General features: G+C 35.4%; 1 protein-coding gene across 7 annotated transcripts in view; it reads left to right on the top strand.

Moving 5' to 3' along the window:
- The window catches only part of PTPN20 (protein tyrosine phosphatase non-receptor type 20), a 97,493-nt gene that overhangs the window by 16,694 nt on the left and 64,865 nt on the right, over nt 1-15,934 (top strand). For 5 of the 7 annotated variants that reach the window (XM_029932080.1, XM_029932083.1, XM_029932078.1 and 2 more), the window contains exons 2-4: nt 3,144-3,244; nt 8,952-9,046; nt 14,956-15,068. In XM_029932080.1, the coding sequence (XP_029787940.1) occupies nt 3,144-3,244; nt 8,952-9,046; nt 14,956-15,068 (309 nt within the window). Of the gene's footprint in view, nt 1-3,143; nt 3,245-8,951; nt 9,047-14,955; nt 15,124-15,934 lie in introns of those variants that run through there. The other 2 variants (XM_029932081.1, XM_029932084.1) reach the window with 2 other exon arrangements.

Below are 15,934 nucleotides of genomic sequence, written 5' to 3'. Positions count from 1 at the left end.
CACACACACACACACACACACACACACACACATCCTGCTTGAATTTTGATTGCATTTGCATTGAACCTATGAATTAATTTAGAGGATACATACCATTATTATGATACTTAGTTTTCTTCTATATGAATGTGGGTACTTTAGTAATTCTATTTTTTTACATTTCCATAAAATTTTTACTATATATTTTTGGTTTATTTCTAGTTACCTTATATTTTTATTTCTATTGTGAATGATACATTTTCTTTTGTGGCAATGTCTAGTTGGTTATTGTTGGTTTATGGAATGTTTCTAATTTATTAACAACTATGCTGTCAAACATTCTTATTATTTCTAGTGTTTGACTATAGATCATCTTTACTTTTCTGTGTAAGACAATTACAGTATTTATATATATGATTTCCTTGCTTTGTTTCCAATCCTTAAGATTTTTTTTTTCTTTTCTTCTTTTGTTTTATCACTGGGGCCCCATGTCTTATTCAGTGTTGAATAAGGGTAGTGGTAACAGGCATTTTTATGTTTTCCTTAAACAATGAGAATATGTCTAAAGTTTTACCATTAAGTATAATGTCGGCTCAATATTTTGAATAGATAACCTTTTCTATCAGTTAAAGGAGTTCCCTTCTATTTCTCCCTTGAAAGACTACTGAATTTTCCAAATGATTTTTCTTTATATGTTCAAATGATAATATGATTTCTGTCTTTTAGTTAACATTTATTATATACCCATTTACATTGCTAGATTTGTATGATACGGAGCATACTTTGAATTCTTTTGATAAATTTAACTTAAATCTACACATTTCTTTCATTGCATCTTTTAGTAATATTTTACGTAGATTTTTACATCCATTTTTGAATTTGCCTTATAATTTTTCTTACTTGTATTTTACATATTTTGTTTTTATGTGAGAATTTTGCTAACCTTTTAGTATAAATTAGGTAGCTTTACATTAAAAATTCTCTAAAATAATTAGAAAGATACTTTGTTCATTGAAAGTTTGATAAAATTTCATTGGGAAGCCTCTTTGGGTCCAGATGCCTTTTACTTCCTGGGGATGAGATATTTAATTATTTAACTTAAAAATTTTTTTTTTATGTTTTTAAATTTATTTTTGAGAGACAGAGACAACACAAGCAGGGGAGGGTCAGAGAGAGAGGGAGATACAGTATCTGAAACAGGCTCCAGGTTCTGAGCTAGCCGTCAGCACAGAGCCTGATGCAGGGCTCAAACTCATGAACCGTGAGATCATGACCTGAGCCGAAGTTGGACGCTTAACTGATTGAGCCACCCAGGTGCCCTTAATTATTTAGCTTTTTAAATGGCTGTTATATTACTCATGCTCTCTGTATATTCTTGAGTAGATTTTGATGGTTTTTAACTATAAAAGCTTCCATTTCATCAAATTTGTTTTTTTAAGTTTTTTTAAAGTTGATTTATTCTGAGAGAGAGACAGAGAGAGAGAGAGAGAGAGAGAGAGAGAGAGAGAGAGAGAGAGAATATGTGTATGAGCGGGGGAGGGGCAGAGAGTGAAGAAGAGAGAGGATCCCAAGCAGGCTCCATGCTGTCTGTTACTACAGAGCTGATGCCAGGCTTGATCCAGGAGCTGTGAGATCATGACCTGAGCAGAAATCAAGAGTGGACACTTAACCGCTTAACTGTCGGAGCCACCCAGTCACCCCTAAAGGTATTTACTTCTAAAAGTGGTAGTTAGGGGCGTCTTGTGGCTCCATCAGTTAAGCATCCAACTTTAGCTCAGGTTATGATCTCACAGTTCGTGAGTTGGAGCCCTGAGGCTGGCCCTGCCCTGACAGCTCAGAGCCTGGAGCCTGCTTTGGATTCTGTCTCCCTCTCTCTGCCTCTACCCCACTCGCGCTCTGTCTCTCTCAAAAATAAACAAACATCAAAATAAATAAATAAATAAATAAATAAATAAATAAATAAATAAATAAAAGTGATAGTTGGGTCTGTGGCTGTGTGTTTTCCTTCTTAATGTTAATTAAATTGAGTAGTGAAAGAAATTTGGATACTTTTAAGTCTTTTTTTCCCCAAATCTTTGATTTTGTTGATTGTTCTATTTTAAACTATTTTCTGTTTGAATGTATTTCTTGATGATGTCTTACTTTGTACTTTTTTGGAGATTTCCTCTGTTTTTCTTAGCCCTTATGATTGAATATAAATCTCTTTTTTGTCAGTTTTTCTGTTTTTCTTATAAATGTATTTGCAACTTTACATTTCTCCTTTAAACACTAACTTTCACATTAGTTTTGGTATGTTGTTTTTCATTGATCTCTCTCTCTCTCTCTCTCTCTCTCTGTATATATATATATATATATACATATATTGTAATAAACTCATGTGTTCTAATAGTTCACAATTTCTTTTTGATTATCTTTTTAACACATTCACAAATGCACTTGTTAGTTTCCAAAGTATTTGTTTACTGTATTTTTTAGTGTATTTTACACTGTTGATTTTATAATATGCCATGTCACAAAATTTCTAAATCATAATATTTAAGGCTGCCATGATATGGAAGACAGTTCTCTGAAAGTTTAATTCTAAGATCAGAGAAAAATATTTCCATTGGTTTCTATCTGAAATACTCATGCAGTGAAAGTAACAGAGTAATTAGCCATGATCCTATAATAAAATTAGCAATGAGTTTCTAGGGAGGACTCACATTATATTCTTCAATAAAGCCTGAAATGATTTTCTATGTACATTAACATTTTGCTCATTTATTTATGATTAATAATTCAAGAAGTCAAAGTGAGACATGTGGAACACACTGCTCTTCATCCCAGAAGTAGACCTTGAAAAAAGAATTATATTCTGTACTACCTAGCACATATGTTTTGGAAGTTGTGTATGTTTAGGATTTATCCGAAGAGTACTTTCTTAATAATATGGAAGTAGGAACAAAGAGACTGTTCAAAAATTAACAGTCCTGAGAATGATCCTAGAAGAAGGATCATGTTTGCTGTTATTTTTTTTAACGCAGGGAGAAGTTAAAGATGAGATAACTCTACAACAGAAAAGTAGATGCAAATCCCACTTACGTAGTTTGGCTTTTCTCATTAAGGCACACCCTTTCTCCATGTAGTGTTTGCATTTGATCAATTCTTCCCTTCTCTTTGTTCAGGAAAAGATACGGAGGGAGAGGACTCTGATTTGAAAGACGAGATTTTTTGGGAGAGTTTCCCTTCAACTCAGAAAAGCACACCTAGATCAGTGACTCCTGAGGTAAAACTAGAGGAGGGGATCTCTGCTAATTGATTGTGACTAATACCTAATATCTAAGGAATAGGTGCCTATTTTGTTCTCCTCAGCATAATAATTCTCAGTTCTGTTTCGCTCTGATGTTGAAGATGACCAAAACCGCTATTTGAAACTCTAAAGAAAAAAAACCTTTGATACTATTCTGGAAAGTTTACTTATTTTGGCATCTATTTCATTTTGTGCTACTGATAGAGATACAAAATAAATTTCACATAAAATTTAAGACACTTTTAGGTATATCGATGAAGGAATTTTTAATTGATGGAGAACATGGTACAGTGTCTCCAAACTATGGAAAGGTAGAGGGTTGGGGAAAATCTGGGGCAGAAACTCTCACCTTGACATATGTCTCCTTCCTTGTGGAGGTAACTGCCAGGATTAAAGCACAAAAAGCGAAATGCATTGTCATCGTGTGGGTGGTATGCGTTTTTTTTTTTTTTCTTTTATCTACTGGAACTTTGGGACTTCCATTATGCTGTCCTCATACTCACATTCTCTAAGTTCCAGCATTATTAGAGATAAAAATCAGTACCAAGAACAGAGACTGCTTTCTTCATTTTCCAGCTTGGCTGCCATCCCCACCCAAGAGCTGACAGTCATGCTATTGCTTGGAAAAAACAGTGCTGTGGTTTGGTTGTTCTCATGGAAGAATCTGTGCGTGCCTCTGTGACATGGAAGGTGGCTGCATCAGGGCCACGCATGATCACATATCTGGTTGGCAGTCTCTAATTCTTAGTGTACTGCTGGGCTCTCAGTTCCATTGTTGATACTTTTCTCTGATCAGAATGATTTTCTACTTGAAGGACAGATAATTTCAAAATGAGCACTTTCCTCGAAAGTCCCGAGTAGATCCTTTTTATAACCATACTGACTCCCTTCTAGAACTAAATACATTTTATTGTTTTTTTTTATCCCTATATTTTATGGCTTGACCTACCTAGGATAAGTTTTGATATGCTTTCAAGTTTCACTTTAGAAAAGAGTATCTTAGGGAACATTTTTGGATGGCTTTTAGTGATGTTGGGAAAACCAGCTGATTTTACCAGAATTTGCTTTTAACATTTCATGAATTAATTTGATGCTACAACCACTTGATGCCCTTTGAGTTATGATGCTGTCTATACGAATGATCTAGGTTCATAGACTTGTAGATGATTAGATTTTGAGGCTAGGTCAAATCCCTTTTATTCCAACACTCATTTTAGACATGCAGAACTTAAGTCCTGGAGAGCTGAAATGATTTGTCTGTGATCATACAGCTGTTCAACCACAGAGAAAAGACTAGAAGCCAGGCTCCTGTCTCCTAGTATTAGTGCTTCACTTTGTCCTCATATGTCCTTGGCATATGCAGTGCAAAAAACCTAACTTAGGCTCCTCGTAAAAATTTATGTAGCCCTTTCTTTAATTTGACACAAATTTGATTCAGTGAACAATCTCCAAAAAGACCTGACATCTTGGTAATTTTCTATATTTCTCTTTGTACCTTCTTGGCATTGCTGGCCACATCACATTTCATTCAATCAAAGACATATTAGAGTCCTAAGTGAGCCTTTAATTTGAATTGCAGCCATCTAAAACAGTTTGCTTCTTGGATAAACGTAATCAAGTTGATTTTGAAGTGTGACTTGAAATGTGTCTCAGGTTTAAATTATGGTAGGAATTCTCACTCAGGTGATATCATTTTTTCTTAGTGAGTAAGTGCTAAGAAAATGGTTTTTAAGACATGTCTTGTTGGAAGAAGAGAGGCACTGTGTTGGTGCAATAGTGCTGTTCTTCTTTCCCTCCATCCTCACATTCCTGTTTTAATTATCCCAGAATTAATGTTTAGGGATTTGTTTTGCCAATTAGCATTGATAAACTAGTTTTCAGGACTAAGCCAACTCTGTGGAACTCGATTTAATTTGTTGGTCATCTGTGTAGTTTAATGAGAAGGAATTTGGGGGGAACATTTTCTCTTGCTACACAGAACAACACTAACAAAAGAGAGCTAGTGTAGCTATAGTAATATCACAGAAATAAATTTAAAAACAAAAAGTATTCGGGTTTAGAGGCCACTAGATAATACTGAAAGGTTTAGTTCACAAGGAAGATATAAAATTCTAAATTTATAAGCACTAGAATATATAAATCAGTATTGGACAGAATTACAAAAAGAATTGATACATTCACTGTGAGAGTGGACCATTTAAAAATATTTCTTTGATTTTTAATAGATAATAGTAGAGAAATTACAAAAAAATTTAACAAGATATATATAGTGAGCATATATATAAAACTTGCATCCAGAAGTTAGAGAACTCATACTCTTTTCAAGTATACGTGGACCATTTATAAAAATTTATCATGTATGAAACCAAAATATATCTCAACAAATTTCAAGTAATACTATATATTTAAATTTATAGTGCTGACTGTGGTCTCTGGCATAAAGAAATTCACTTAGAAATCAACCACAAATAGATAAAACAGCTTTGGGAATTTAAAGACATACTTAAATCTCAAAAGTCAAAGAAGTCATAATGGAAATTTAAAATATTTATAATAGATTAAATATAAAATTACAGTATAAAAACATGTGGTTTTCTCTTTATGCAGTAGTTAGCAAATATATACCAAATACAAAAATACAAATTATCTACCATAATAGATTATAGTATTATATTTACAATGGTACCAGCTATAAAGTATGTAAGAGTCAGTTTAAGAAATGGCTTGAATTGCCTTTCTTGAGATTATTTAAAAATATTTTGATGTATAGCTGTATCATATTAATGGATAAGAGGAGTTAATATAATAAAGAAAACAGTCATCCCTAATTTAAACTACAAAATGAATTTAACTTAATTTCAGTAAAAATTCTAAAGTTTTGTTTTGTGAGTGTATATGTGAGATTTGATCAACTGATTTAAAAAAGTGGGGTAAACAGAAGGTCACAAATAGGCAAGGTAGTATTAGGAAAGGGAGCAAGAGTATATGTGTAGTGGAGGGGCCACTGGCAGTGCGGAGTGTCAAGGCCTATTATAATGCTGTAGGAATTAAGGAAATGTGAAAATAGTGTAGGAAGTGGCGAATAATACCAATGGAAGTGCATAGAACTTCTAGAAAAGACCTATACCCATAAGGGAACTTTTTATGTGACAGGTGACATTGTAGATTTCTAGAATGGTGTGCTCAATGAATGGTGCTGGTACAATTGGTTATTTTAACAGGAAAAATAAAATGGCATTATTGTTCGTGAGCAAAGATGAATAGATCCTTTTCTTCCGCACAATGAGAAAATGATGCTGTGTTAGCCTTCTAGCAGCCTGTTTCTCTGGACACCTGGTAGAAGTGGACTGTCAGCTGTATTACCAGGTGGCATTGGCTATGACACAAATGATCCCCGGACTGGAAGGATTATGACTGGGACAATAAAAGTCTTGTTGAGAGTACAAATGGGGTGAATGTGGGAATCTCTTCCCAGTGAGTCCAAGGTTAGGTTCATGCATTATGACAAGAGATGCGGGTTCCTGTGCAGATGAGGTTTCTAAGGAGGGGGACTTAGGTACCCAGCCATGTGGCCACATTGCTTCACACCCGAGCTTACACTAGAACGCTGTTAGGATTCCTAATGAGGGCAAGCCTAAGGCTGTCCTGCTCACATGCTGTGGCTTTCCACCTTATTCTTCTGCAAAGATCATCTGGCACAAGGTGTGGCTTACTGGATCTTGTGAATGTCCAGCTGATGTAGGATCATTGGTGGTGGTTGAGCAGAGTGGGTGAGGTGCATTTATACTGAAATTGTTTCTAGGTGATTCTAGGTGAATTAAGTCCCCAAGTATTAAAAGCAAATGTTAAAAAGTTTTAGAAAAGTATTTGAGAGTTGATATTTTTCTTACTTGCATAGGTAAAGACTTCTTTATTTTTTAAATTAAAATTTATCTACCTATTTTTACTTGAGTATGGTTGACACACAATATTACATTAGTTTCTGGTCTCTAACACAGCGATTCACAAATCTGCACATTGCACTATACTTGTGTCACCACAAGGAAAGACTTATGTTTTTTATATTATTCAAAATGGCAATTAGCTAATTTGTCAGAACTTAATATATTTAGAAAACTACTGCTAAAATATGACTTAACTTTGCATTTCAAGGAATTAGGATTAAAAACCTAATAAGTTATCTGTTTTGACTTGTTCAGCCAAATGAATATGCTTGATAAGAAGAGTGTTGAGTAATTATTTACATCCTTACGTGCTTGTTTCTAAATTATTTACATCTTTACATGCTTGTTTCTAAAATTGTGTTTGAGACCACGTTCTGAAATGATGGCTGTATATATGCCCACAAGAGGTATTCCAGGTCTAAAAAGTTTCATGGTGTAAGCGAAACTCACACACACACACACACACACACACACACACACACACACGCATACACACATGCTTGTGGGGAAAGGTTAATACGTTTTACAAAATCAGAGTCATCAAAGATACTTCAGAAGAGATGAGAAGACATGGTATATAGGCTGTGGCTTGGGATGCTGCATGAGAAATAGGCATGAGATGAGGGTGCCCTGCCTGGACTTTGGATCTGCTGCTTCTTTTGCTGGGGAAGGTTCCCTGTCTTCTCGGCTTAGCCCTTCCTTTTTGCCTTTTAGGTACATGAGAGTTCCGTAGCACCACTACCAGCTGTAATTTGCATATGTTTGCTTGTTTATTTTCTTTCTCCCCATGAGAATATACTCATGCAAGGGCGGAACACACAACTCTCTAGTTCATTGTTTTATCCATAGCACTTAGACCAATATCTGTGCATACTGGGTCCTCAGAAAATAATTGTCAAATGAAAGGATTGATTGACACAAAATTGAGGGCTAAAATATTGATCACTGAATTTTTATTTTAATGTGATTTCCTCCCCTCTAATTACTCTCATTTTTTTAAACTATACAGGACCCTATGAATGCAACAAAGTGGACAAAAGTCTATGGGGCAGAACAAAATCTCATGACAGAGACATACTTAGAATTAATTACTGAATTAGATAATATAAGTATTAAAGATAAATATAGTGCTAAGAATTTTATATTTAAACTGAAGGTGATAGCACTCATTATAAGAATCTTCACTGGGCCGCCATGATAGTCTTTTTGTTGTTGTTGTTGTTAATCACAAATGAAGCTTATTTTTATCAATTTTTATAAAATAACTTGGGTGATTCAATAAAAATCATTTGTGTGTACGTAGAACTTTATTCTCTGTTTTGACAGATCGGGAAATATTTAATAGGGAGAAATAAATTTCAAGTTATTTTCTAGGAATAGAAATCAAACTGATTGTGATTGTGGATTTAATTATGTTATTAAAAGACCTTATTACTCTATAAGACGCTAAAGAAATCAGGAGTGCCTGGGTGGCTCAGTGTCTGACTTTGGCTCAGTCATGATCTCATGGTTTGTGAGTTTGAGCCCCATATTGGTCTTTGCACTGATAGTGTGGAGCCTACTTCAGATTCTCTGTCTCCCTCTCTCTCTGCTCCTCCCATGTGCTCTCTCTCTCGCTCTCGCTCAAAAATAAACAAACATTAAAAAATTTTTAAAAAGAAGCTAGAAAAATAATTTCTTTTAAACAATACATTCCTAAAATCATAGCCATAATTTTCTTTCCTTTCTTATTCCTGTAGGTTTTGAGAAAGGAAGATATCTCAAAGAAGATGAAACTCTCTCTTAAGGGTTTCCAAATTGATTCTGAAGATATTTTAAAAGATGCTACAGAAAGGTATAACATGCTTACTTAGTGAGTTTTCTATGTATTCATATTCATAGCTAGCTCTCTAAGTGGAGACAGTGAATAATGACCTTCAAATGTGTGGTTAGTTTTTCAAGAGACAGCTCTCTGTAGTAAGTACAATCTGATTTGGCTAGAGATAGGGTGTATTTATGATCTCATAAATATAATATTAACAGAAGAAAAAGATAACCCTAAAGGATGTAATTTCTCTGTCATCTCAACAATTGTACAGTTCCATAGTCTTGGTGTCTGGAACTCTGGAGAGGACACTGTACCTGAGGTAAGGTAGAGCTCAGGATACAACTAAATTTTACTAGAAGTGATATTTGGTTTCAGAAAAACAATAATGTGCTAGAAACACTGGAATTGTTAGCATGGTAAATTTTTGGTACTAAATATGAAAGAATTTAAGGGACTGAGAGAAAAGTAAATTTCCATTAGAAAAACAAAAGAAACAATAGCATTCATCCTTATAAACTGTTCAACTTTAGGTGTTACATGCAAAATCATGTCAAATTAGAACGTTTTATTGAGCCATATTTTCTTAGAGATTTATAAGTAATATTAGTGGAATAGCAGAGCATAATAATGTGTTTAGTATATAACTTGTATATACAACTTTCAAAAGTGCATTAGGTGAACAGATTAATAATTCAAAATGCATGTTGAGATATTATTATAATCTAATAGTATATACTAATTTACTAGATACTGATTATATACTAAGTACTGTATACAACTGCAAAATATTACACAGCTCTTGCCTTTTAGTTTATAGGTTTTTAAAAATTGATTTTAATGTTTATTTTTGAGAGAGATACAGAGCATGAGCAGGAGAGGGGCAGAGAGAGTAGAAGACATAGAGTCCAAAGCAGGCTCCAGGCTCTGAGCTGTCAGTATAAAGCCCAATGCAGGGCTCAAACCTGTGAACCATGAGATCATGACCTGAGCCAAAGTCAAAGGCTTAACTGACTGAGCCGCCCAGGTGCCCCTAGTTTATAGTTTAATTAGGGAAACAGATACGTAAAAGACAAATTTAAATACAACGTTGTAAATATTACTATAGAGACAAAGTCTAAGGATTGTGAATATAGAAGACAGAGAAATATGTATGGGGATCACCAGCTTCTTTGAAGAAAAGATATGACCTTAAATAAGTAGAAGAAATCTAGCAGGTGAAAAAGAAGGGAAGATGGGGCGCCTGGGTGGCTCAGTTGATTAAGTGTCTGACTTCAGCTCCAGTCATGATCTCACACTTTGTTGAGTTCAAGCCCTGTGTCGGGCTCTGTGCTGACAGCTCAGATTCTGTGGCCTGCTTTGGATCCTGTGTCTGTCTGTCTGTCTGTCTCTCCCTCCCTCTCTCTCTCTCTCTCTCTCTCTCTCTCCCCCCCCCTCCCCGACTCACACTCTATCTCTGTCTCTCAAAAATAAATAAATAAAACATTTTTTAAAAAAGAAAAGGGAAGGAAGAAAAATTTCAAGCTTGGGGAAGAGGTTTGAGCAAAAGTAAGAAGTTGTGAAAATATCTTATTAATGGTGAGAAGTGTTATGTGTCAAGAGTTGTAGGTACATGTGAATTGGAATGCCAGGAAGCTTGAGAAGGTAAGAGATCCAGCCAAACACGATGTGGGCCAGAATGTGAAGAAAGTTGATATATGTGAGACCAAGGACTATGTATTTTAGTCCATTTGTTGGAATCAAAACAAAATATGGGAACTTTTTCTTGCTATATCCATGCATATGTCTGTCTGTCTGTCTATCTAGAAAGAGGATTGCTGGTCACCAGGTGGATGCTAGCTGGCAAGAAATTGGGAGCAATTAGATATTTATAGTAATCTTTTAAAAAATGAGAAGGAGAAAGAGTAAGAAACTTGAAATCACTCCCAGAAGCAAAAGAAAAAGGCTTTTATTGGTTGTTGTTTTGTTAAGGTTAAAACATAAACTGCATGAAGGAGATTAGTAGGGATGATGATGAACAAATTGGTCCTGGCCAGATTGCCAGTGTCTTAAACTTACGTAGGGAGCCTGGGTTTATCCTGACGGTGATGGGCAGGCATAATTAAATTTGAATTTGGGAACAGTTGTCTCTAGACAGCAGAGATCAGAACCAGAAGTCAAATTATGAGGCTTTTGTTAAATGGGGTTATGAATGAAAACACAATAAGTAAACAGAGTAGCGAGACATTGGAAAGGAAGGGAAAATGGGTATGGCTAGTCCTAGAAAAATCTGTTAGAGATAGGAGGTTGAAAAGGGTTTCGATTTTTTTCAATTTTTATTTAACTTCTAGTTAGTTAACATATGGTGTAATATTTTTAGCAGTAGCATTTAGTGATTCATCACTTACATATAACACACAGTGCTCAAAAAGACATAAACATACGACATACATATAATGAATGGCAAGTACCCTCTTTAATACTTATCGCCCATTTAGCCCATCTCCCACCCACTTCCCTCCATCAACCCTCTGTTTGTTTTCTTTCATAATGAGACCCTTATGATTTGTTTCCCTCTTTTACCCCCCATCCAATATGTTCATCTGTTTTGCTTCTTAAATTCTACAATATGAGTGGAATCATACTGTATTTGTCTTTCCCTGGATGATTTATTTTGCTTAGCATAACAAACACACTGCAACTCCATCCAGGTCATTACGGGTGGCAAGATTCATTCCTTTTGATGGCTGAGTAATATTCCATTGTATGTATGTATGTGTATATATATACCACAGCTTTTTTCTTTGTTAAAAATTTTATTTAAATTCAAGTTAGTCACCATATAGTATAATAATGATTTCAGTAGTAGAATTTAGTGATTCATCACTTACATATTATTTCATTTAGCATAATACATTCTAGTTCCATCCATGTTGTTGTAAATGGCAAGATTTCTTTCTTTTTGATTGCTGAGTACTATTTCATTGTATATATACATACATATATATACATATATAATATCCAGTTGTCAGTCAATAGACATTTGGGCTCATTCCATAATTTGGCTGTTGTTGATAGTGCTGCTTTAAACACTGGGGTGCAGGTGCACCTTTGAGTCAGCATTTTGGTAACCTATGAATAAATACCTAGTAGTGCAATTGCTGGGTCATAAGGTAGCTCTATTTTTAATTTTTTGAGGGAACTCCATACTGTCTTCCAGAGTGGTTGCACCAGTTTGCATTCCTACCAGCAGTGCAAAAGTGTTCTCCTTCCTCCACATCCTCGTCAACATCTGTTATTTCCTGAGTTGTTAATTTTAGGAATTCCAACTGGTGTGAGGTGGTATCTCATCATTGTTTTGATTTGTGTTTCCCTGATGATGAAAGATGTTGAGCATCTTCTCATGTGTCTCTTAGCCATTTGGATGTCTTCCCTGGGAAAGTGCCTGTTCATATTTTCTGCCCATTTCTTCACTGGATTATTTGTTTTGGAGTGTTGAGTTTTTTTTCTTTAATTTTTAACGTTTATTTATTTTTGAGAGACAGAGATAGAGTGCGAGCAGGGAAGAGGAAGAGAGAGGGAGACACAGAATCTGAAGCAGACCCCAGGCTCTAAGTTGTGAGCAGAGAGCCTGACACAGGGCTTGAATTCATGAACCATGAGATCATGACCCGAGATGAATTTGGAGACTTAACTGACTGAGTCGCCTAAGTGCCCCATGCGTGTTGAGTTTAATAAGTTCTTTACAGATTTAGGATACTAACCCTTTATCTGCTATGTCATTTACAAGTATTTTTTCCCATTCTGTTCGTTGTCTTTTAGTTTTGTTGACTATTTCCTTTGCTTGCAGAAGCTATTTATCTTGATGAGATTCCAATAGTTCATTTTTGCTATTGTTTCCCTTGCCTCTTGAGACGTGTCTAGTAGGAAGTTGCTGTGGCCAAGGTCAAAGGGGTTGTTACCTGTTTTCTAGGATTTTGATGGTTTCCTGTCTTACATTTAGGTCTTTCATCCATTTTGAGTTTATTTTTGTATATGGTGTAAGAAAGTGGTCCAAGTTCATTCTTCTTCATGTCACTGTCCAGTTTTCCCAACACCATTTGCTGAAGAGACTCTTTTCCATTGAACATTCTTCCCTGTATTTTCAGAGATTAGTTAGCCATATGTTTGTGGGTCCATTTCTGGGTTCTCTATTCTGTTCCATTGATCTATGTTTCTGTTTCTGTGCATCACCATACTCTCTTGATGATTACAGCTTTGTAAGCTTGAAGATTCCAGTTTTAAGTCTGGAATTGTGATGCCTCCAGCTCCGGTTTTCTTTCTCAACATTACTTTATCTATTTGGGGTGTTTTCTGGTTCCATACACATTTTAGAATTGCTGTGGCTCTGTGAGGAACGCTGGTGTAATTTTGATGGGGATTGCAGTGAGTGTGTAGACTGCTTTGGGGAGTATTGGCATTTTAACAATATTTGTTCTTCCAACCCATGAGCATGGAATGTTTTCACATTTCTTTGTGTCATTTTCAGTTTCTTTCATGGGTTTTCTATAGTTTTCAGCAGATAGCTCTTTTACTGTTTTGGGTTAGGTTCATTCCTAAGTATTTTACGGTTTTTGGTGCATTGTAAACAGGATCAATTCCTTTATTTCTCTTTCTGCTGCTCCATTATTGGTGTGTAGAAATGCAACTAATTTCTGAATGTTGATTTTATATTCTGTGACTTTGCTGAATTCATATATCAGCCCTAGCAGTTTTTTAGTGGAGTCTTTTGAGTTTTCCACATAGAGTATCATGTTATCTGTGAAGAATGAAAGTTTGACTTCTTCCTTGCTGATTTGGATGCCTTTTATTTATTTTTGTTATCTGGTTGCTGAGGCTGACTTCCAACACCATGTTGAATAACAGTGGTGAAAATGGCCATCCCTGTCATATTCCTGACCGTAAGGGTAAAGCTATCAATTTTTCCCCATTGAGGATGATATTAGCTGTGGATGAAAAGAGTTTCTATTTTTAAGGTCAGGGAGAATTGAGTATTCTTATGTTATGGCAGAATTTGCACATGGGGAGAGATTAATTGTATATATATGAAATTGCGATTTTCATAGGAAAGACTTAGGAGACAGAAGGTGTGGAGTTAAATATGGAAGGATTAATTTTGATCAGGGAGAAAGTAAAGAATAATGAAACACGTATTGAAGTACACTTTTTTTTAATGTTTATTTTTTGAGAGAGAGAGAGAGAGTGAGAGAGAGAGAGAGTATGTGTGCAAGGGAGGAGCAGAGAGAGGGAGACAGAGGATCAAAAGTATGCTCTGTGCTGGTAGTGCAGAGTCTGATGCGGGGCTTGAACTTAGACCATGAACTTAGACCGCAAACTGTCACCTGAACCTGAACCGAAGTCAGACTATTAACTGACTGAGTCACCCAGGTGCCCCATAAGTACACATTATAAAAGAGAGTAAGTTGAACAAATTCTTGCTTTCTGGCTTACATTTTCCAGAACAGGTTACGTTTTTACTAAGGCAGAGAATTAAGATAGGGGCTACAAGAGGGTGGTGGTTCTGAATTAACTGTTGTGGAAGAAAAGTAGAGGAGACTCAACAGGAACATACATAACGGTATTTTCCACATGGCTCTTTGCTGATATTAGAAACACCAGTGACCTCAGTGCTTGTCTCCCATAGCCTGGGTAAAGGAGGAAAGAAGGGGCGTGGGTAGATTGATCCAAGATGGCTAGTTTGCAAGCCAGATAAGTGTGGGAAGAGTTTGTGGTCAGACATTGGAACTTACGAGTGATCTCTTTTGAAGTGGGCCAGTTCTGGGCGCTGACAACAGAAGTACATGGCAAAACCAAAATAAAGATGAAAGTCAACTGAATAATACAGATTATCAGAGATTCTTTTTAAAAAAACGGTATACATTCTTTGAAACCATGCACAGCTATATGTATTTCTTTTCTAGTGAGAGTGACCCCAGCACGTGGGCCACGAGTGGCTCCTTTCTAAGGGACAAGTGGAGTAGTGAGGATGAAGAGCTTGCAGGGCCATCCCAGCCGGTCCCCCCTCAGATCCACGGTATGATTTCATCCTGTTTCTATTATCACATTCTCGAAGAAGCTAGATTTCAGAGGTATGAACAAAGAAATTTCTAATATAAATGCGGAAAAGAGCTAGGAAAAACTTGTTCAGATGGAGAAAACATGATTTCCTAGGATGGTTTTAAGAATGAAGAAAATGCTCCACACCTCACCTTCATAAGGGCAAATCTCTCCCTTTCCTTAAATATTTTAATTTACAGTAAAATCTTGGATTGCGAGTAACTTGTTCTATGAGTCCTCAGCAAGAGGAACAAGTATTTCTTATAAATCTTAGCTTGATATGTGAGCAACGTCTTGCAATACAAGTAAAACGCGGTGCCAAATGTCACACGCTCACAGCGGAGCTAATCATTCTTGAAATCCACTCTGATATACGAGTGCTTTGGATTAAAAGCATGTTTCCAGAATGAATTATGCTTGTAAACCAAACATGTCAATTTAATAAAATGAACTATTTATATTTTCTTGTACTAGGAATTCTAGATTTGTATGGACTTGCACATGACCTGCTTGCTCATTTTTTAAATTTTAATTTGTTGCACAGCATATATACTTTGTAAGTAAAATAGTAACTTTTTTGGATTACACATAATTATATGTTGTAAGGAAAAAATAAAATACAAACATGAATAAAAAATAAATCATAATACTGAAGATAGAATTTTTGTGTATATGTATTTACATTTATGTATAATATAAACATAAATATACCCACAAACATATATAGATTTCTATATAAATTTATAAAAATTATAATTATATAAATATATCCACTTATATTTATGTAAAATTTTTGTGTGTGAGGTTGGGGAATCCCATACCTCAGAAATCTTGGAGCTAGAT

This window comes from Suricata suricatta, chromosome 2 (genome assembly GCF_006229205.1).
Source record: "Suricata suricatta isolate VVHF042 chromosome 2, meerkat_22Aug2017_6uvM2_HiC, whole genome shotgun sequence".
Lineage (NCBI taxonomy): Eukaryota > Metazoa > Chordata > Mammalia > Carnivora > Herpestidae > Suricata > Suricata suricatta.
Note: the sequence above shows the minus strand (reverse complement) of the source record. Positions and strands in the feature narration are given on the sequence as shown.